The 22,807-nt window shown below is 50.7% G+C and overlaps 1 protein-coding gene across 1 annotated transcript in view; it reads left to right on the forward strand.

Annotated features, from left to right (window-relative positions):
* The window catches only part of Capn13 (calpain 13), a 58,980-nt gene that overhangs the window by 16,531 nt on the left and 19,642 nt on the right, over nucleotides 1–22,807 (forward strand). The window contains exons 5-12 of the mRNA XM_047523356.1: nucleotides 5,270–5,444; nucleotides 6,249–6,323; nucleotides 10,460–10,545; nucleotides 14,078–14,152; nucleotides 15,276–15,421; nucleotides 17,140–17,282; nucleotides 19,620–19,631; nucleotides 21,730–21,929. Coding sequence (XP_047379312.1) covers nucleotides 5,270–5,444; nucleotides 6,249–6,323; nucleotides 10,460–10,545; nucleotides 14,078–14,152; nucleotides 15,276–15,421; nucleotides 17,140–17,282; nucleotides 19,620–19,631; nucleotides 21,730–21,929 — 912 coding nt within the window. The remainder of the gene's footprint in view (nucleotides 1–5,269; nucleotides 5,445–6,248; nucleotides 6,324–10,459; nucleotides 10,546–14,077; nucleotides 14,153–15,275; nucleotides 15,422–17,139; nucleotides 17,283–19,619; nucleotides 19,632–21,729; nucleotides 21,930–22,807) is intronic.

Genomic DNA, 22,807 nt, shown 5'->3' on the forward strand with positions numbered 1-22,807 from the left:
TATCTAACCTATGCACATCCTCCTGTAAGCTCTAAATCATCTCCGCATTACATGTAATACCTAATACAAGGTACATGCTCTGCAAATAGTTGTTAAACTGTATTGTTTAGGGACTAGTGACAAGAAAAGACTGTACATTCTCAGTACAGACCCAGTTTTCCTCCCATATTCTTGATCTGTGGTTCATTGAATTGTGGATGTAGAGCCTGCAGATACAGAGGGCAGACTGTGTGGTACCTCGGTCAAAGTCCAGTGAGAGGGCGGTGGAGGAATGATCCTGACTCTCTGACCCGCAGAGGAGGTGGCATCTGAGTGGGGCAGGAAGGATGGGCAGGATTCTGCACAATGAGGGGACTTAGGGGCAGAGGCAGCCCCGCAGAGAGCCAGTCAGGCAAAGACATCAACAGGACACTTGGGGCTGAGGTCCAGGCAGCTGGAGCCTGGCATGGTTGTCATGAGGGGGCAGTGGCTATGGGTGTGGGCAGCACTTGCCCATTCTCCTGTGTTCAGCACACTCTGTGCCCAGGGACTACCTTCTGGTGCTGACAACCTGGAGGACTTATAAGCATCCCAACTCACATGTTTCGCTTAGGCTTGGGCTGGCTTTTATTCAACAGATGTCTCCTGAGCATTTCCCCATATGCCAAGCACTAAGGTTGGCACTGGGACAGACTCTCAGGCTGGCTTAAGTGAATGTGGGCACATACATCTGTGTGAGGAAGAGGGCACTGTCATAAAGCCCTTTACGGGTGAACAGGTGCTCAGACTTTCCAGAATCCAAAAAATGCAAATAAAGAGAATAATAAAACACCTCTTCACTCCTACAAGACTGCAGAGGTTAGAATTCTGGATAGTGCCACGTGTTTGCCAGGAATCCTCCAGCAGCCCTGGAGGGAGGGCCCCAAGACAGCTTTCTGAATGGCAGCTTGACAACAGATTAGTTACAAGCACATCTCACACCCTGTAAGACACTCCTAGAGGGACACTGAGGGGACAGGTCGGAGACTGTTCCTGACAGTGCTGTGGGGGTGCAGATTGGACCTGTGGTGGGATTCATTACCAGGGTGCATAGGTACCAGGTGGCAAGTGCTCTCATGTGGAAAGCCACACAGCGTTGGAAGTCACAGATCCAGTCTGTACATAGGACGGTCCTCAGAGGTCAGGTACTGAGAGAATGAGCAAGAGACACCAAGCCATAAAACACAAAGTTATTTATGGAAATAGAAACTATGCCTAGGTCAATATATACTTGACAAGGACACACGAGAGCAAGCAGTCGTCCGTCACAGGTGAGAGGCCACACAGAGGACCCACCCTGGAGAAGAAAATGAGCAAAAGAAGGTTCCAGGATCATCACAACCAGCCCCTCATCTCACATGTGGGGAAGCCCTGCCTCCCAGCGGTGTGACGGTGGCAGGTGCAGCCAGGTAACCTAATCGGCCAAGGTCTCTGGTCACATGACCAGGGGACCCCCTAATTTAACAGGAAGCAGCCCTGTCTGCACCCTGTCCTAGACCTTGTGGGGTGGTCACAATACATAGTCCCCCCAAATCGCTGTCCTTCTGTAACTTACAACCTAAGGAGCAAAGTGTCCGAGTCTTCTTGGGGTGCATTCTTTCTTTTGCAGTTATTGCTCACTTCCAGTGTGAAGAGGAGCTGTTCGTTAGCACTGGAGAATGGGGCTCAGACAGCAGCCACGGTTGTTGAACTGGTGCACATGTTTAGGGAGGTTAATTCACTTCTAAGCTACTTACAAAAATACTGCCATTATCTTTCCAGCACGGATCCCACCCTCGTCAGTCCAGGGCCTCCTTTTTCTCTTTTGTGAAAGGGGGTAGCAAGGAGGTTCACTGGGAGAATTAGAAAGCTGCAGAATGAAATGATGACTTTGACCCCATTTTGTTAACAGCTGACCTAAAGCAATCATCCAGCTTGAAAAGAAATGGGAAAGTGGACCTGGAATCCACATTCTGCCACCCAGAGAAATCTAGCAGAGGGTAAAGCGTTTCAGACTTTTAAAGCCCTTTAAAAGCTTTGCCCCACCCATCCAAAGAAGGAAGTTTGAGAACGCAGGAGTGAAATTCAAATAGAATTATAGTGCTTCAGAGCTGGAGGGGATTTCTGTACATATTGAACCCTCCCTTCTTCTGTGATAGGTAAGGAAACTGAGGCCCAGAGGGGTGAAAAAACTTGTCCAACGTCACACAGTGTTTGAGGCCAAGCCTGGGCAATAACTGTTTTCCCTGTCACATACTTTTTTACTAGTCCTCGATGGTGTTAGTCCTACTGAAAGAGCCTTTTGTCTCCTTGCTTTGGATAACTCCATGCCTGGCACTCGGAGACCTCAGCACATCTGTGGAGAGCATGTCTGACCACGTGCAGAGCCCTGCTTCCCTCCAGGAGTATAGGCAGCAGCCAAGTGAACATGGGGACTCCAAACTTTCAACTGTCCTTGTGTCTGGGGATTCTGGAAATGAATTGGTCAAGTCAGTCAAATGTGGGGGGAAGAAATCCAGGTTTGGGGATTCTTTTCCCCAGAGGTCATAAAATGGAGAGCAGATTAGGCACAAAATCGGGCAGGCAGGCACCCTTTGGAGACTCTCTGCAGGCAAGAATGGCAACATCTCAGTATCCTGTCTGGCTCGGATTTAGGCCTCTGGATTCCTCCCTCTTATATCATCACCAGACACATAGACATTTCCCCCAGATGAAGCCGAAGTAGAGAAATAAGGACAAGACTCTCAGAATCCCTGGGTCTGGGTAACAAGGCCTAGTGACAAGGTACCAAGCACAGTTCTTTCTCCTCTTTCCTTTCTATTTCCTGTCGGCAAAGAGGGCTAAGAATAGTTACCGCATTCCTGAACATCAGCGGGATCCGTGAGCCCGTGTTTGTAAAGCAGAGCAAGAGCTCCTGGTCAAAACACCCAGCTGCTGCTGGGACTGATTTTGTGAGCATTGCAGATAGATAGTGAAAGAAGGTTCTGGAAGTACTGGAGGGGTGCTGGACTGGGGGGTCAGGGAAGGGTTCTTTCCATTGTGTGGGATGTTTCTGGTGGCTTCAGAACAGTGTGGGTGGGAGACCTCTGATGAGACCCAGAGCCACTGAGCCAGTATGTGCGAGATAGCCAGAAAGGGACAGAGCTCCCCACTGCTGTCCTGAAGCAGCTGGGGTGCAGCCCTGGAGGGTACCTGCAGGAAGGAGCTGTCGCAATGAGGTACCGGTGGGCTCCAAAATAGGCTCCAGAACCCCAGCCTGGAACCTGCAGTAGCCTCAGCAATGACAATGAGACCTTAGGAGCTGAGTGCTCAGACCCTGCTGGGCACTATTCCGATCAAAGGGAGGCTCTGCAGTTGACTGAGAAAGCACTCCAGAGATAAGAATCTCCTATCAGTCCTAACCTAGGGTCAGGGAGAGGGAGAGTGGACGATAAGATCAGACCCAGTTTTAAAACAAGCTGGATAAATCTGTCACATGGTGGTTCCTGTAGAATCGTCCCTTTGTTCTGCAACTCCTTAGCTATCTTTAGCAACTGGCTTTGTAAACCATTCAGGCATCTGTGCCAGGTTCTGCTTATAGTGGCTACTTGATACCTATTTGCTGAAGTGAATTTTAAGTAGTTTCCTGGAGGAGAGAGTGACCTAGGTGGACACAGGGTGAGAAAGAAAAGTCTGGGCTCCAAGATCGTCAAATCTGTCTTGCTGTTTCCAGCTGAACGGTCAAGGACAGGGCAGGGCAGGGACTTGTCCAAGGCCAAAGATCCTGTAGAGACAGCAGGGGGCATGGTAACAGGCCTCTGACTCACATCTGATTTTGCAGCACTAGAAAAAAAGGCACAGCAAGGTTTCCCCAGCCCACACCACCTGTGAAAGGCCCTGCCCCAGCTTGCCTGCTGGAGACAGGTATGTACAGGGCTCTAGAAAAAAAGTGGGACTCAGAGATGACAGATGCAAGGGCAGCTCCTGCTGGGCAACTTTGAAGCCAGGAGGCAGCCCCAGGCCCCGCTGCCCTCTGGGCCTCTGCTTCCTGCCCTTTGTGGTCACCCTGGCTGGATTTTGGGATTCCACAGAAAGACTGTTCACCCCACTGACAGGAACTAGATGCCCCAAAGTAAATACAATATGTCTGGCCCCGGCTTCAGTGGAACCACTGTGACTGATAGAACCACAGGCCTCTCCCCTCCCCATGCCGGCCCCCTTCATCACCTCTTCAGGTCTGGGGGTCTTGCCAGTGTGATTCTTCCTCCTTGGAATACCTGTACCTCTTTCCTTACCTGCATGAGCCTTGACTCAGAGTCCCTCCCAGAAGCCTTCCCTAGACCCCAGGTGGACTCGGCCTGTTCTCTGTTCCACCCATTCTTACAGCAAATACACTCCCAAGGAGGGCCGGGAAACGCCGCATGTTGTTATTATGAACTGCTTCTAAGGAAATTGTGTCCTGACGCTCAAGTGCCATTGTCGGGAGGATGGGAGGGAGCGCTGACCCGCCCCCCGTGCCTCATGATGACACCAGCATCACAGAGCCAGTTGCTCTGTCTGCACACGATCCACACACCAGCCGTGACCCAGCCCCGCAGGCAGGTGCTATTCATGCCCATTCCCCAGGTGAACCTAGGAAACCTTCAGCCTCTTTCCCAGGGATTGAGGGTTCAAGAGCTCTGGGGCCAGGATTGGGCCCAGGTGGCTGTGATGGGCCGCTCAGATTTGGAGCAGAATCCAGAGGAGGACAAGATAAGGGCATAAAGGCTGGGCACTTCCTGGGGTGCAGATGCAAACACAGAAGGCCCATGGGTGGTGGGAGGTGGGGAGAGGAGCTCAAGGGAACAGTCTGAGGGAGTCTTGGATCAGATTGTCCCTTCCTACATTACCTGACTAAAGCCACTTTATCTCCCTGCTGACTCAGGGCTGGTTCTGGGAACAGGAGTTCTAGATTAGGATCTGCCCAAAGTGGGAAGAGTGTCTGCTTGCCGCTTGTGCCTGCTGGAGGGAGGGACGGGGTCTTGCTTGTCTTTGAACACATAACTGGTATGCTCCCTAACCTGGCTCCTTGCGTGCCTGGCACAGTCAGTGCTCAGCATGCTGTCCGGCTCCACAAGAAGCAGTAGACACTCATCAAAATAACACCCAGGGTTACCAAGGGCTTCTCGTGTTCTTTGCTTCGAGTGGTCATGCTCCAGAGTGGATCAGCTAGTCCTCACCTGGGAACCCTGCAGGGGGTTGGTGCGTGTTCCTGCAAAGGCACCCAAATGCCGATGTGACTTCCCCTTCCCAGGCTGCGTGGATCCTACTCCCACCTGCACTATGGCTACCTCCCAAACGCCCTGGTGGACCTCACGGGAGGGGTGGTCACCACCGTCAACCTGCACTCCTCGCCTTCTGACCTGTTGATGGTGGTGAAGATGGCAGCCAAGGCTGGCTCCCTGATGACTTGTGCCACTCCAAGTGGGGTGAGTAGATGAGGAGCCCTCTGCACTATCCCAGTCCTTGTTCCCCAAGGCCAGGGAGGGGAAAGGCAAGGGCCACAGCGGATCACTGCTGCTGAGCTTGATGCAGGTCACCTCGCTTAATCCCAACAGCCCCCCTCTGCAGAAATCACTTCCCAGGAGAGGAAACAGGCCGAGGGCTGAGTAAGCTGCTCCACACACAGCCAGAAAGTGCCGAGCGTGGGTTCTAGTGCTGCTGTCTCCAAAGCCCGGACCTACTGCTTCTTCCTGACCAGGAGCCCTAGGCCCCCAAGTCACCAGGGAGTTACCACACACTGCAGAAGGCAGCTACAGCTCCTGCTGCCTCGGGTAGCTTCTTTGTATTGTTTTATGTTTACAAGGCCAGCACATCTGATTTTTGGATCCTCCAAATTATTCTAGCCTGTTCTGCAACATCTGTCCCCTACCCATGGGACACTCCCGGCACTCTTTAAATGTGTGGGTTTTAAGTCCCACCTCCCTAATCAAAGTGCCACCAGAGATCTGCAGTTCACTTTAGGGCCCCGTTTGATGCTCACCTCAGGGGCCTCAGCAGAATCCCTGCCTCCTGGTAGCTACCCAGGACACACCTGTGCTGGGTCTAGTCCATCCCGAGTGGTTGGTGCAGTGAGCAGCCCAGATCCTCAGGACTCAGTGGTGTTCCTTCAGCCATGGGGTGGTCTCCTGGAGCCTCAGCCACCTAGCGGCTGTCACCTCAACCTCTCTAAAAGAGAGCTCAGCACCCCAGGGAAGGGAACTCAGTGCTTGGCCTGCTTTTCTCCTCTGCAGCCAACAGCTGGGGCCCAGGTGATGAGGAACGGGCTGGTGAGTCAGCACGCTTACACCGTGACCGGGGCTGAGCAGGTAAGGCTAGCCGGCTGGCCTGGCATCTCTCCCCTGGGTTCCACCCTGGTGTTCTTGCCCCTCTGAACAGGAGCCAGAAAACCATGCCTCCAGCAAGGCTGACACGTATCACTCCTGCCCTCAAAGTGGCAGCCTCGCTTCCTTCTCTTCATCTAGGAGTTCTGCTGCCCGGGATCCTCTGTCCCCAGAAACTGCTCAGAGACCTTGCTCTCCTTAAAGTGATCTCAGATTAGAGCTTCTAGCTAGGCCAGGAAGGCAGAAGGACCATGCAATTAACTCAGGGCTGGGGCGATGTGCCCTGACGTGATGTTCAAGCTACACTGATAGAACGAAGATACTCTAAACTCCAGGGGCTGAAGTGGGATAAATTCCACTTTTCTCTTGGGCAAGCAGACAACTCTGGGCCTCATAGTTAGCTCTGTCTTCTACCTCTGAGCCCAAGACAGCTACTCTGAGTCCCTCCTCTCCCAGTCAGTAGAAGAAAAAGAGACCAAATTTAATCCTGTGGCCCCACCAAAACCCAAGGGAGGCTGGAAGCTGGCTGCCATGTGCCCAGATGAAGCGTGATTCCTGTGGAAGAGAGGGCTACAGCATCGGAGGCCACTCTTTCCCCAGACGCACGAACCCACTTGGGTGGACAAAGATGTGTGTAACTGCCGTGTGGGCATGATTTGCCTTTTCCATTCACAAGGGAAGAAGCTTGAAGCCTGATGGGAGAAACGTCTTTTGCAAGGTCACGGGACAGCAACCTGCAAAATGGCCAGTGGAGGCACCTCGTTTCCCTGGTTCCCATCTGTGTTGGTCAAGCAGCCAGCACGACTGCACTTCCTGGTCTTGTGAGGCTTCCTTGCAAATGTCCAACCTCTGCCTTTCCCACTACTCCTGAGGCCAAATAATGCCTTCTAGTCCCTAAGAGACAGGGTTCCAAACTCCAGGGTGTCTGTCTCACAGGTGCTTGTGGGCCAGGAATGCCGAGTGTCAGCTTCAATTTGTGGCTTTCTTAAACTACCCCTCTTGGTATCGATCCGTTCCTCCTGGTCATTGACTTGAGGCCAGTTGCACCATTGTTTCATGTTTTACTGAGTGTTTCGATCCGCAGAACAGGGACAGTATCTCCCGCCTCCTGCCTGCCTCCCGAAGGTAAATCAACACGGAACTGCTTCCTCTGCGTTCGGTGCCAACTAGAAGAGAGGCACCTAATAAATGTTCGCTGGATCAATGGGTAATTGCGCTAGTGTGAGTGAATGAATGGATTTGTCTTTGACCTGTGACGATGATATTGTTGATCCACGATCACAGAACATAGCAAGGACCCCACCAAACATTTCCCACTGGCAAGGAAACGTTTTCACAATCATCCAGGAAGTCTGAAGAGAACCCAGTCACGGTAGCTCTAGACCCAGTCCTCCAAACTGTACCGCGGTCCCTCCCAAGCCCTTCCCTGGGGATAGTCAGTACCGTCTTCACACCTGGCCACATGTGGACACTCTGTGGTGTGAAGCTCCCCTGCCCCAGATGTGGACTAGTCTGGGCATAGAAAGAGTGTGCCAGTTCCATCCACTGGCCATGCTGTCTGGATTCCTGTGTGGACAAGACCTTGATACTGCTTCCAAATGTGGGAAAGAGAGCTGTGATCAATTACTGGCATCCATGTTGGTCATGGGATGAAGGAGTGGTCTGAATGGAGCACCTCACCTGGGATAATGGTGATCAAGACCATGTCCTATGTAGTCCATCTCACCCGGCCGTTCTGAGCAGCTGACCCTTTGCAGAATGTGCCTTCAGGAGCACTAGCCTAGAAGATCCTCTGTGAAAACAGGTTTCCAAATACATTTGGGAAAAAAAAAAATGCAGCTCACCATTCCCTCTTCTGGGAAACTCACAGTATACATTAGCAGTTTAAAGGCTCTGAGAAGGTCTGTATTAACAAGATAAGTACTACTTCGTTTTAATTTACCACTAGCCATGAAATCATATTAACAAGATAAGTACTACTTGGTTTAATTTACCATTAGCCAATGAAACCACTGAAACTATCAATGGTCAATGGAACATATTCAAAAAAATATATCTGAAGAACTACTATTCCAGGGTAGATAACCTGGGCCACCTCTTGCCCAGCGGCACCTTTTCTGAGAGAGTTGACCAAGGTCAGGAGTCAGGTCAGCAGCCAGGGCAGTGAAGAACCTAAGCCAACTCACTCTTACATGTCCTTGCCTCAAATGTGATCCCTGCGTCCCTGGCCAAGGTCCACAAGATTGCCAAGAGGAAACTGTCATAAAGGACACCATCACACACGGCCCAGAACTTGACTTGGTTGAAGAATCCTCCTCCAGGGAGAACAGGCTATAACCCTGAGCCACGAGTGTTAAGATTAAACCAGCCCATAACTGTAGCGTGCTTTTTAATCTGCTCATCCTCCCTCCAGGCAGGACACAGACAGGAAGATAAATGAAATTGGCATTTTTTATTATGCACCTAGCTCTGCAGTGACTCCCCAGGGCAAGGGGGTGAGTGTTTATCTGCATGCCTCATTTAGCCCTGCTCCCAGCCCCTTTGAATCACTGGCTGCTTTTCTTCCATGTGCCCAACTGGGCCCCTGTCTATCTGCTGGGCACTGAGGGTGGCTCATTAAGCTCTGTGGGCCACTGGGCGACCATTTCTTACGTCCCTGCTCAGTGGACTCCGGCAGGTGCAGACAGCTCATGATGAACTGTGTGCAAGGCTGGGAGCAGGGAGGGGTGGGAAGCCTGTACCAGGAGACCCTGTGGTGGCACCAAAAACCACAGCATGTTCCACTGTGGTGCTGGCCAGAGATGGAGCAGACAAGAGAACAAGAGGAAAGAACCTCAGCCAAGTTCCAGAGCCCTTGTGGCCATGTTGCTTCTCAGGGCAATGCCCTCTTGGCATCTGGGCCAGAGGGGTCGGGGGTCATATTTGAGGTCAAGATCATAGCCACATCTCAGTAGGGGTCTTTATCCATGTTCCAGTTTCAAAACTAAGAACCTGGTCTTTAAAGATGAGCATTGCCTAGGATTGAAATTCTGTCCCCCTCCCCACTTACTTTGTGGCCTTGGGAACCTGGCTTAACCTCTCTGATGCTCAGTTTTCTCCTCTGTAGGACAAAGATTGTATAACCATCTACTCCAAAGAACTGCGCCAGATGTAAGGCAAGTTAGCCAGTGCCTGGCTCTGAGCCCTCCTCCACACACGGCTTCTCCTCTGAAGGCTGATGTGCCGTTGGGCTTTCTCAGCCTCCTCTGACCAGAGTCAGTGGACGTGCTAGCTCCCACCTTCCGCTCTCTGCTCAGACGGCGTTAGCACAGATCAATAGCCCAGCTATAGCTCAATCATATCGTAATCCCCCGTCCAGGCTGAGGACTCCGGGCCTCCGGAAATGTAGGTTCAAGGGTGTGCCGTTGTTCCTTGTACCTTTCCTACAGTCCTGGCTTTGGCTTACTGGGAGTGAAGGAGCAGGGTGCCGACCTCAGTATCTGATGAGAGATGATAAGGAAGAAAGGAGGCAAGGAAGGCTTGGCCACTGCAGGCCATCTGCTCTGAGAGGCTTCTGGCCAGCACCGAGGTACAGGAGGAAGAGGGCTAGCCTCAGCCCCTCAGCTCCCAGGCTGTCCCAGCCTTGCTCACAGCGGCCTTCTCTACCCTCTTCAGCACTGTGACTGCACTGCAGCTCCTGAGGGGCTGCTGGCGGGGAAGGGGACTCTGTCCCTGGGATAGAGCTGCGGTCTGTGACAGGGATCGGAGGAGGCTGGGGACCCATAACCATCTCTCCTCTGCAACCGGAAGCAGCATCCCCTGCTATTTATCTGCTATTAAATCTGAGCTCACCCAGGGTCTTGGATGCAGTTGGAGAGTATGATAAAGCGGCCTCTGGCCCCTGCAAGGGGCTCAGCAGAATGAGGGGCCATTTCTTCTCTATCTCATTCCAACTCCATGCAGGCAGCAAAAGAGACATTGATTTTTTTTTCCTTTCATTTTTTTTTCCCCCTGGCTGCAGCCAAATGAGGTCAGAAGTTAAATTAGTCCTCGGAGATAAAAAGCAGCTGCATTCATATTCCCTCTTTCTGCTGACTTTTGCCTGAGAGCCCTGACAGTTTCCTTTCCTGTTCCTGTTACAGATTCAGTGCAGGAGAGGCTGGGAAGAAATCATCCGCCTGTGGAACCCTTGGGGCAACACGGAATGGAGAGGGCGCTGGGGAGACGGGTATGGCTCCCGAAACCTCACACTGCTTCTTCACTGAGGGCTCGGCACTGAGAGCACCTGCCCGCGGGCAGTGCGTCCTGCAGACCTTGCCACAGGCCTGTCCAGCTCACAGCTAGGTGTGGCTGTCGGTCCACCTCACACTCCCATGATGCCTTTCTCTAGGCATCTGTGGGCAATGGTCGTGTACACTCTGTACACCGCATGCTCTGTGCAAGGCGGGTGCCACGAGGTCTGTACTATCCTCCAGGATGCCAAGGTCCAGAGCTGGGAACCCTCATACCCAGGGCAGGAGGAAGGACAGGGCTGAGCCTCTAACTCGGCAAGAGAGAAAAGTGGAGAGCAGGAGGCGCATCCCTGGAAGGGATCCCATGGATTCGCATCTGGGGGAGTCGGGGAAATCAAGACAAAGGTCTGAATGATCTTTTTACTCAACTGCTCAGATCAGGCCTGCCTGCTGATCTGGGCTCCCAGGTGTCTCAGGTGTCAGCAGTGGCTCCTTGCTTGTGGTATGGAGCAGGTGGCTCTCCAATGTCCTGAGGAGCATGCCCTGGTAGGGGTTCAGCTGTATGGTCAGCTGCCATGGGATGATCCCTGCTGTCCCCACAACCTCCCAGACTGAGAATGAGCAGGTGGCCCTGTGAAGGGTAGAGGGACAGCATCGGTCGCTTGCTCCTCCTGGCAGCCCAGCCCGTGAGGCACTCCTCTGAGGGTCTGGGCAGATGTGTGAAACGCATCACAGCAGAGCCGGGGCAGCCTTGTTGCCGGTGGGGATGGGGGTGGGGAGCAGGGTGGGAAAGGAAATGCAATGTGTTCAGACAGGAAACAGGACCCAGCGAGCAGAGGATAGCAGCACTGTGGGCACAGCGGGTTCCAGGGGTGGGTGCAGTCTGCAGGCTCCAGGTCCCCCTCCAGGCTGCCTGGACCCTGCCTGTGGTCCCTGCCAGGCTGTGGCATCACTGCTCTGACCATGGCTGGTGTGTACCCAGCACAAGTGGGCACTGAGCCGGTGTTGAGGGGAAGGTTTAATGGAGGTGGGGAATGAGTGGAAAAGCGAGGGGAAGAAGAAAGGAGGAAAGATCGAAATGAATTCGTAGGTGCCCCTGGAGAGCAGTCTGCCAAATCCGCCCACAAAAGGGAAGTGAACTTGCAAAACCATGAACCGAGCCAGCCTGGCAATGCCTGGCTGACTCCTTCCTCCTTCGCTCTTGCCTTTAGTCTCTCTTCCTCCCCAGGGCACTCCTTTTCCCTTTCAACATGAGTTCTAGTAGACTCTTCCCTTTCAAGGTCTTGTCAGCCATTACCCCAAGCTGCAAATATGGCAGAGCAGGTGATTGTTTAGCCAGAATCCCTAGTTTGGGGATGGCTGTTAGGGGTAGGAGTGGACGGAAGACCAGTGGCAATGACAGGTTCTGTAGGCTAGGGGAGCCAGCAGTGATCTCCCAGGAGTTGCTATTATACCCCTGTCTTCCATGCTAAGCCTCGAATGACCAGTGAAGGCAGCAAGGGACACCAGAGATCAGGGAGAGACAGTTTCCTGGACATGTTGGGGAGAATTTCATAGACTGCCTTGAACATGAGTTATCTTTGGAGGAAGGGAATATGCTACACTTCAGAAGGGACCCTGGGTAGGAGGGCCAGCATCGTCACAGTTCCTGTCTGGGAATATGTGGGTTTGCTCAAGTCCAACAAGCTGGCCTGAGTTGGAGGAAGCGGGGAGAGAGAGCAGTGGGGTGGGGCTGGACGGCCTGATGCCAGCTTAGACGCCTGGATTTATTCCTTACGGGCTCAGGCATGAATGAAGGGGAGCAGTGCCTGCAGAGGGGGGTCTAGCAGCACCTGCTCTCTAGGGTCAGGTCCCTTGTGAATGCTGAGGGTCTCCACCTCCCAGCAGAGCCCAGGCTGGAAGGAAGCTGTAGGGTCTGCATAATCACCGTCTCCACGCAGGTGGTCGATTTCTTCCTACTTTTTAGGAATGGAGATGGATGGAGAGAGCCGGATGGTCTAATCTCAGCCATAATTGAAATTTCAGTCGCACACACTTAAAGGCAAACTTGCATGAGTCGATAGAGTATTGATTTACACTACATTTATTTTCCCTTACACACTGCAGAAAATGTAATTATCACTTAATTATAAAATTGCCATTTTACAATAACACATCTGACTGCCTTAGCCTGCAGCCAGAAGCCTGAGTGGTGGTCCCTGCCTTGCTGTCCTGATGCAGAGGTGACCCTGTCAATGGGGGCTCCTCTATGGGAAAGATCTCATTAGATTCTTGTGCCTCTGGGGCCCATCACCTACCAGTGTGCCTCCACTTTGAACGGCAGAAGGAAGGAGGGGCAGCTGCTCCCTTCTGCCCAGGAGGGTCTCCTCCTCTCCAGACCCTGGGATGAGCTTCATCATCCCAATGATGTGGACAGCAGTAATTAGTTAACTAAGCAAGGTAGCAGGCCAAATGTTGTTGTGTCCTGACTACGTGATGAGACGTGTATCAGACCCTGTGGTGGTATAATGGCATGCAAGGCTCCTTGATCTCTTGGCAAGCAAGGGAGGGCAGCAACTAGCAAAAGCAATACAGGGTGATGGAAGGGAGACAGGAGAGGTGAGGGATGCTGGGTGCTCAAAGGAGGGCACCTACTCCAGGCACGGAGCAGGTGGGTCTTCAGGGCTATGGAAGGCTTCCCAGAGGAAAGGAGAGAGGAGCAGGAGTTAGCAGGTTACAGAACAGAGGGGAGGAAGAGCACTCCAGATGCGGGGAACATCAAGGTGAAAGCCAGGCTGTGGAGTTGGAGTGTCTTTAAAAAAGGGAGACATTCATGACGGCTGAAGCATAGAATTCAAACACAAGGTGGGGTGGGGAAGTATGGAATTTTCCAGGTAAGTATCAAGATGTGGGCAGAGGCCAAGTTTTTCTTTGAGGAATTTGAACTTCGCCCTCAGAGAAATAGGGAACCACTGGCTTGTTTTCAGCAGGGGAATAACATCATCAAGTTCACAGTTGAGAAAGATGGTTTTGATGGGAATGTGGAGACTGAGCAGGCAAGTGGGCAGGACCGGGTAGAGGGAGACCAGCTAAATGTCCAAGAAGTGGTGAGGGTGATATGAAGGAGTGAGTGAGTGGCGGTGAGAGGGTCTAGGAGGAGGAATCAATAGATGGATAATATTTGGTGACTGTTGAGAACTGTGGAGATGAGAGACAGAGAGGGAGAGAGAAGGAGGGACCCTTCATTTTTCTCACTCAGGCAATAGGAGGAGGTAAAGGGTAGAACAGATGATTTGAGGTCACTGGGACTCCAGTGGAAATGTGTGTTGGAATATAGATCCATCCAGAGCTCAGGATAGAGGAGCAGGCTGGGGACAGGGGTGGGAAGCCATCAGCATGACAGAATGACTGAGTCCTTTCCCTAGGTAGAATAATACTCTCCACTTTTCCCCAGGAAGTAATGGCCTGTCACAAGCCACCCTGCTGGGGCAAGATGTGCTTGATATAGAATGCTCTGTGAGATCTCACCCTGGGTCTCTCCACGCGCAGGTCGTGGGAATGGCAGGAGACTCGTGACCAGCGGAAAAGCCAGCTGTATGAGAACAAGGAAGATGGCGAGTTTTGGTATTACCCTCTTTAAGAAATGCTGTGTTAAATCTTTAACCATTGCCCAAACCCTCAGTCCCTACCCCTTTTCCTAAACTTTCATGAGGCTGGAAATGAGAATTGCAGAAACTTGTTTAGAGGGACTCTACTTTTTCTACGAAGAGAAAAAGACTTTGGATGGGAAATAGTTGTGTTCCCTGTCTTGGTGTGAAAGTCACCTTGGTTATGAGCTAATATCTGGGCTTTTTCAGATATTTTGATGGTAAAAGGAATGAGGGCATCCAGGGTATGAAATGAACAGCTTCGTGGAAGCCAGGCTTCTGGTTGTCATGCCCATATCTTCCATGCCATCTTGTGACCCTGCATGCAATTTCACAGTCTCCTTTGGCATGAATCTCCAAAAGAGGAGTGGGAAGTTCTTTTCTTAACCTGACTCTGGAATTCTGAGTGGGATATCACTGTCATCACCCACAAGTGAGGCAGACTGGACAACTAGATGTTTTAAAAACGCAGGTTCCACCATGTGCACATGGGGAGGAAGTGGACATTTCTTGGAGGGGTTGTCGGGCTTACTTAGTAACATATTTAAATGAAATTTAGCATGTGCGACAAGGATACTGGGTCTCAGTTATTAAGAACCAGAGGAACAAATGTAAATTAGGAGTAAAAATAGCCCCAATATCTCGACTTTAATCATAGTAGGAGGTGGGATTTTGGGTGCAGACTCAATTTTGTTTTCATAAAAACCTCAACAGTGGATTTGGCAAAGGGCACAAAGGAAAAACGAACTTCCTGGCAGTATGCGGTGCCCACAGCAGAGAGGCTGGCGTGTCCCACTGGTCATAGAGGGAGGGCTCATGGTTGGATCAATGACTCAGGGAACAATTAATGATATAGCCCATCTTAGGTGACATGCAAAACTCGGAATTTGACTCTCATTGCCCTCCCAAACACTGGAGGGAGAGATCCTGAAAAAGCAACTTGGTGTTGAATATGCAAGAATCAGACTTAGGTCTTTAGATGGGTCAGTAGTAAGTCAATGGATCCTTTAGCTGATGCTGAAAAGGCACAATGAAGTGATGGGAACCCCCACCAGGGATGTACCAGTTGTCCTTTAGTGACAGGTATCTGTTTTCCACAGGATGTCATGTCAAGATTTCCAAGAGAACTTCTCCTCCCTGTTCATCTGTAACCAATTCCCAATCACTCTGGACCCTGGGCTCACACCCCACGAAAGATGGCACCTGACAATGTTTAAGAACCAAGTGCTTCCAGGAAATACCACAGGTAGGTATGATGTTGGGGATCATTCTGCCAGTGCAGCAGACCTTCAGCCCTAGCGCTGCCCTGGTTTTGACCATCTCTGACCTTTGGTTCTACATAGACCACTAGCCTGATGCTGAAAGGAGAGGAATTTGTCAGTCTGAAGAAGTTACTGCTTCTTGAAGGGACACGGTAGCTGGTGGGCGGTGGCAGGAGAATCTCTACCATGCCTCCTTTGGCCGTTTTGTGTTCCACCAGGATCCTTCTTCTTACCTCCATCTACCTCGGGGGAGTGGAACAGAATCCCTGCTCTTTAAGTACCCAGGACAGTGGGGAAGGCTGTGGACAGAACCAGGGACTAAAGTCAAGGTGCTGCTTAAACCATTGTCTTTGCTACACACTAGCTTTGTGACTCTGGGAACATAGCTTATGTCTCTGTCCTCAGCATCCCCAACTGTAAACAGTGGAATTAGTAAACCTGTCTGCTCCTTGAACCTAAAAACACCACCCAGACACAAGACACCTACCCCAGCTTGACTGTGAGACAGGAGTGGGGCACTTCTGAGCTCATTGTCAGAGTCCCCAGGAATAAAACTTGTTGACTTCGTCCTTAAGAGTCACCTTTCCTTATTGTACCTCCTGCTCCCTGTGACAATGATGAGCGAAACTGCTCCCCATGGAGTTGAATCTGAGTGTGCTAATACATCCTTGATGAAAGAGGCTGTGAACGACATATTTGTGTGTGAAAGTGCGTGTATGTACATATGCACTCCTTCTCCTGAGCAGCAGCCTGCTGAGAATGAGTTGTTTGAATGACCCCAGGCCCCAGGGTGTCCCTCTCTTCAACCTCATGGTGCTAGTGAACACTCTGCTACTCAGAAAGCCTTCCCACCAGGAGGCCGAGGGCAGACTCAAGGAATTGCCCACTCGTGGGCGGCAAACGTACTGATCCATCTTTATGAGCTCTGTCTGTCTATGCAGCCAAAGTCCTCTTGCCTGGATAGAATGCATATCAATGAACTAAGCAAAATTATACCTTGGGGTCATTTTTAGAAATACCTTACAGGGAGAAAGGGAAGGGAGCCGGCGATGCAGCACCTGCTATATGCTCCTTGTTGAATTTTAATGCATTGTCTTATTCAATCCCCATAGAAAGCCCATGATGGTGATGATCCTCCAGGTCCCCCTCCACCCTCAGAGCTTCCCAGCTGTGACCCAGATCTTGATATGTGTCCCTTCACCTCGATCCTGCCTTATCTTCATTTCTTCATACATTTGAGTCTAATGTTTCCGCGTGCATTTTCTCTTCTTGCTCTGGCTTCTGTGAGCATGCTTGGGTAGAATAGCAGTAGGGATGGCCATCTCTGCCCGTGTTCCCATCCTCTTTGATGCTTGGACCATTGACACAGTTTCAAGTCTCCATGGTTCAGTGCCTAAGTTCATGCAAACCTGGGGACTCTGGAATTCCACTTACTATTATAAACACAGGCCTTGACTTTACAGGTAAAAGACATTAGCAAGGGGGGCACTATACTCGCTCCCTGTTTTTTAAGAGGAGGAGACTAAAGTTTAGGAAATAAAGAAACTTGTAGCACAACTAGTAATGTGGGTGGGGACCCAGGTCTTAGGTCTCCCAGTGCAGTGTGTATAAGCCAATCCCACATGACTCTCTGAACTAGACACAGCCCTCACTGAGGGCCCCAGGGTGGACTGAGTGCTTGTAATGGCTCTTTCTCACACAGGAGCCCTCAAGAGGGAGGCTCAGTACTTCTTCAAAGTGCCAGAGCTCATGGGAGGCCACAATGTTGTTGTGTCCTTCACTGTCAAGCCACAAAGCTTCGAGGCAGAAGATGAGGATTTTCCAATACGCTTCCAGGTGTTCAAGGTAAGGCAGCCCGCCTCCGGCCTCACCCTTTGGGACTTCTGTGTATACCTTGGGCTGGGGAGAGCCGCTGGTCAGGCTGGGAGATTTGGGTACACCACAGCTTTGGCAATAAAGCCCATGGGTCTGTAGCACTTATCTGCCCAACTTTAAATTTGAAATGAAACAAAGTGGAAAAAAAAATCTTTAAAACCAGAGAGAAATTAGACTTGACTATGTTTATCATGCCTGGATCACTTGTCAGCTTTTCCTGATATGATACAGAATTTAATGCCTGTACCTTAAAAGGTGGTCTGATCTATGATCAGCTTTTGTAACTAGGCAGATTCCTGGGGGCCTGCTCCAGACCTAATCAGATTCTCTAAGAACAGAATCTGAAAGTCTGCATTTTAACAAGCTCCAGAGGGACTGCTTATACACATTATGTTTGAGAATCATTGGTCAAACTTTTGGAAAGTATTAAAAACAAACAAACAAAAAAAAAACAAAGCAGCAGTTATAAATTCAGGAACTGTGTTGAGGTACCTGGTCTGCCCAGCCAGGACTGCACAGCTCAAACACCCAAACACCAGACAAGTCTACTAAAAGCATCTCAGCCAACTCTTCCTTTTCTAACGTAAGACAGAAGCCCAAAGAAGGTCTCAGGGCTGCCCCAGTGCACGGCTCCTGGTGGCTATTCACGTCATTGTGTACAAGCCTGGGGCCCCAGAGCTGGGCAACACAACGACCTGGCGTTAACTGTTTTGCCCAGAGTCTTTTCATTTCAGGACTCATCATACTCATTTTTAAAACACTACCAGAGTCTGCTTTTCTCCTTTTTACCAGAGATGCATTATTTCTCAGCTGCCCAAGACCTCCTCAGGCTCTCTAGATATCCTAGTGGATCCTGCAGGATCCTAATTGAGTTAAAAAAACAAAGAATAGTTTAGACCTTGACAGCTCAAAATATATTTGGGTTCTTTTTCACTGTGTAGTTAAGAAACAGGCTCTACTTGTGCCAGCAGCTGGACTCTCTAGCTTACTGGGGACTCAGTGGATACAATGTCTGGCAGGACTGAACTCGCATCCTCTGGTGCAGGCCTGTGACTCCCCAGCTGCTGCAGGAGCAGGGAGCTGCCCTACATCAAACCAACAGCAGTGGTGGATGAGCAGGCAGGCAGGAGTAAAGATGGTGGAAAAGAGTAGATGAGCCATTTCATCCTTGTCCCAAAGCTCCTCCCCCTCCCCCAGGCCAGGATTTTCCACCTCTGTTCCAATTCTTCCCTGGCTGAGAAGTCTGTCTGGGCAAAGCAAGTGGTCTGTCCACATGAGTGGATCCCTGACTTATAGGGAGAAGAATTAAAACCCAGCCCAACTAAGAAAACAGTGCCAGGGGGCAGCGGGACTGCATTAGAAAGGAAGCAACACAGCTGGCTCTGTTCCAGCTCTGCTACAGAAAATGCTGAGCCTCAGTTTCCACATCCTTGAAAGGGGATGCCTAGTGTCTACCTGCAGGATTATTGTGAATATCCAGCATATCACATGGAAGTGTAGAGGGGTTTTAAAATGGAACTACACCCTCAGTTCTTCTTTCTAAAGATGGAAAGACTGGAACATAGATATCTCCCCATTCATATGCACACTTACATCCTTGAAGGCACTGGGGGTACTAGAACAAATTCCCATCATATTTAAAGAGGTCTGAGGAGATCAAAGAAGTTGCCTTCTCATGGAAGCTCCTGACGCAGGGAAATTTACATGGGAGCAGAGTTCTGTCTTATTTCCAGCCTTACCTATGTCTCCCCTTTCCTTCAATGTTATCATCACTGCTGTGAACAGTAACCACACCTTGCTGAGGGACAAGGGGGCACCCCCTCCTCTCGGGCACCTTCTTTTCTCCTCAATTTCCTTCCTGTGGTTCACAATTGAGTAGGTTTCCTTTTTTACAACTCTGCATGGAATTAGAGTAATCATTCATTCACCAGCAGTGTGCCAGGGAACAGGTCAACTGCACAAAAAGAAGGAGCACAGGGCCCTGAGCCAGGCTGAGGGAACCCACATACCTTTCTGACTTTTTGTTAGTCAGCTTTCCATCACTGTGACAAAATGCCTGAGATACGATCAACTGAAAAGGAGAAAGTTTTATTTTGGCTCCGATTTCAGTCCATGGTCTCTTGGTCCCATGGCTTTGGGCCTGTGCTGACCCAGTCCCTCATGGTGGGGAACATGGCAGAGGAGACCTATTTACTTCCTTGCAACTGGGAAGCAAAGAAAGAAACTGCACCATGAGCTGGGACCTTTAACACAGGGGCCCAAACTATAGCAGGCTTCCTGAACTGTCTTTCTTCCTCTTCCCCACAGGTCGACTCCCAGGTATGGCTCAGCACCGTCCTCACTGGGCAGGCTTCTTGGTTCTGTCCCCTGGTGAAGTGTTACACCTCTTCCAACACCACGTCCTTCACATGTTCAGGGGCTGCAAACTTTCATTGATCTCTCCAAATAGGTCAACAAAGCAGGGAAAGATTTAGTTGTCCTAGTCTGAAATTTGGATCCCTAGAGGGTTCTCTTGATTAGCATTCAAGAGGGGCTGCAACCATGAAGCCAGCCTGAGTGTGACCCCTCATGCAGAAGATGGATGCAGCTGGTTCGTGTGTGTTGATGATAGCAGGACCGGGGGGACCTGAGAAGAAACTCCAGACTCCCAAATGAGTCAGCCCCAAACCCCTCACACACCCAAGCATGCGGTCCTCAAGCAGCTTCAGGCACATGGTCCAGCTCCTCTGACAAGCAACTCGCCACCCCTCCTAGACAGATGACCTGGCTCAGTACTGATGAAAGGTGACTTAAAACTGTCAGGAAGAACAGGGAAGGATGGACGGGATCCAGAAGCCCATCCTCCTGGCATGCAGCCCCCTCCCAAGGCTGGGAGCTCGGCGGCGCCCTTGGCTGCCAGAGGAGGGCGCAGTGGATGGAAGGGAAGCAGGATGTGGCCACAGCCAACGGAGGGTGACTGCAGTCCCTCCAGGCCTTCCAGGGGAGCCCCAGTAGGTAGACAGAGGCCAGGACAGAGAGTCTCAGAGCAGGACAGACTCAGAAGTCCTGGCAGGAAGCTGGCAGTAAGGACCCTGCTCCACAGTGGTGGCCCGGCCACAGAGCCTGGAGTTAGGATCTGCCTCTGGTCCCTGCCCCCACCTCCCCCCCCCCCGTCATGGATGTGGGACAGCTGGAAGAGCCTTAAGGAAACACCCAAGGACTAGGAATGGGTTGACATTCTACTTCCCAGAGCTGGAGAATGGGGTGGGGACTTGAACCAGGAAAAGGCTCAAACCCTAGAGTGACAGTCTGCTCTGTGCCCCACCAGCCCTGTGTTAATTTGAGGTGTGCTCCTCTCAGTGCTGGGCCAGTACCTCCCTCTCCACTCACACTGCTCGCTGCCCTGAGCAAGTGTCTTCCAAAGAATAGGGAACCTGGACAGGGCTGCGAGGTCTAGTGGAGGGAGGAGAGCAGGAGAGCCTGTTGGCAGGCCTCCGAGATTGTAGCAGGAGCTGCCCACATACCTCTGCATGCACCCTCCTGCCGGGAGCCTCAAGGACACAGCTCTGGAGAGGAAGATCCCATCATGGCTTCTGCCAGAGGGACCCAAGCAAGCCAGGCTCCCAAACCCGCTGGGGCTGCTGTTGACATCAGCAGAATCAATTTGGGGGTTCCATCCAACCCTCTGTGGTACACCAGGGGCAGTGACTTATCTCCTATCTCACTCTGGAGCCCAACTCTGTCCCTACTTCCCGAAGAGGAACTCTCCCCTTCCCCCACTCCTCCCCCACGGCAGAACTCATAAATAATCATTTCATGCTGCATAACCATTCTAAATGGAATCCCCATTCTCCACTGTAGTGGGGAAAATTTGTTTAGTAAGGGGTTTTTATTATGTAATATGTATGTGACATCTGGTAATAGGAACTGCATTATATTTATTGTTTTATCTCTAAGAAAATATTGAAATAAAAGGAAAATGATCGGGGCCTATTATTTTCCAATGAGAAGGAATCTCTGGGCTCTTCTAGAGAGAGGAAACAGAGGAAGGGAGAAGAATGGCACTCTGCAACGCTATGACAGCCCAGAGCATTTTGCTAAAGGTTTAGGAGGAAACAGGATGTAGGGCCCCAAAAGAAATGCAGCATTGGCATAATGTTTTCCTCTATATATAAGTAGAAGAAAAACAAACAAATAAACAGAAGCCCAGGATGCTGTTAGACTGAAAGAGATCATTTTGTTTGTCAAATTTCATTGCATTAATTGTAGTATGTTGAGTCTAGACAAAATAGCAGTATTGGGTTTTTCTGAGAGTTCACTGTGTCCCTTTCCACGGTCTGTAATTGCTGTTGTGGGGAATAGAGAGGGATCTGGAAGGTGGAGGGTCTCTCCTGGTGGCTGGGGACCATGCTTTCTCCCAGTAATCACGTTTCTTTAGTTCCAGGAGTTCCAGGAGACATTGCCGCCCACATTTTTCTCCTCATTCAGACACGATGTCCAAGGCATGGATTACGACATCAAATTCCACCCCACAAAGTCCTTCCATCTGATCCCTGGGACCTACGTTGTGGTTCCCTCAGCACACAGAGATACTGAGTTCTTGCTCCAAATCTTCCTGAAAATGCCAGACAATGACAGGTACAGTCTCTGGGATTCTAAGTGTTTTATTCTACTTATTTTGTAAAAATGTCATTGTGTATGGTGCTCTGTAAATTATAAACAACATGGACGGTGGGTGGAGACACAGTACTGGCCCTACTCTCCAGAAGATCCCCATCAAGGGGGACAAAACAGACTATGAACCAATAACTAGACCCCAAATAATGGGGCTATTGATGGATGCGAAGCTGCATGTGAGGACAGAGTGAAGGACTCATTTCTGACCAGAGGGATGAGGAAAGGCTTCTTCAAGAAAATGGCACTTGAGCGGGTCCTTGAAAAAAAAAGTAGAATTTAATGGCATAAAGGGGAAGGCCAGGCAAGCAAAAGGAAAAAGACTGGGCGAAGGCAGGGAAGTGGGTGAGCACAGTTTTGGTAAATAACAGATGAGGTCGGTCATGCGTACAGGAAGGTGGTCAGTGGCATGTGTGTCAACTTGTCTCAGATGTGTCCAGAATGTGGGATAGACAGGGAGACAGGGAGAGATGAGTCTAAATGACACAGCCCAATCCTGGACGGTCTGGAATGTCAAGTCATCTGGGTCAACAAGTACTCAACCCACTAGGTACCTCATCTCCCTGGCCCCAGGCACACACTTCTACAGTCATGGCAGTCCTTACAGTGGTGTGAAGGAGGCCTTCCCTGTCCAGCCAGCCTGGTAACCATTATTACCAATGCAAGATGGAGCATAAAACAAAGCTCATCCTCATCCTGGCAATGGGGCTTGCTGTACACTCCCATGGTTGTGAAAGATTAAATGGTCAGAAGATCAGACTGTTCATCAAAAGACTAGGCACATAACCATGGTCCTCCTCTGCTGGCCTCCAGACTGCTCACTTCACATCCTACGGTGCTGA

The sequence above is a fragment of the Sciurus carolinensis genome, chromosome 13 (genome assembly GCF_902686445.1).
Source record: "Sciurus carolinensis chromosome 13, mSciCar1.2, whole genome shotgun sequence".
In the NCBI taxonomy this organism is placed as follows: Eukaryota; Metazoa; Chordata; class Mammalia; order Rodentia; family Sciuridae; genus Sciurus; species Sciurus carolinensis.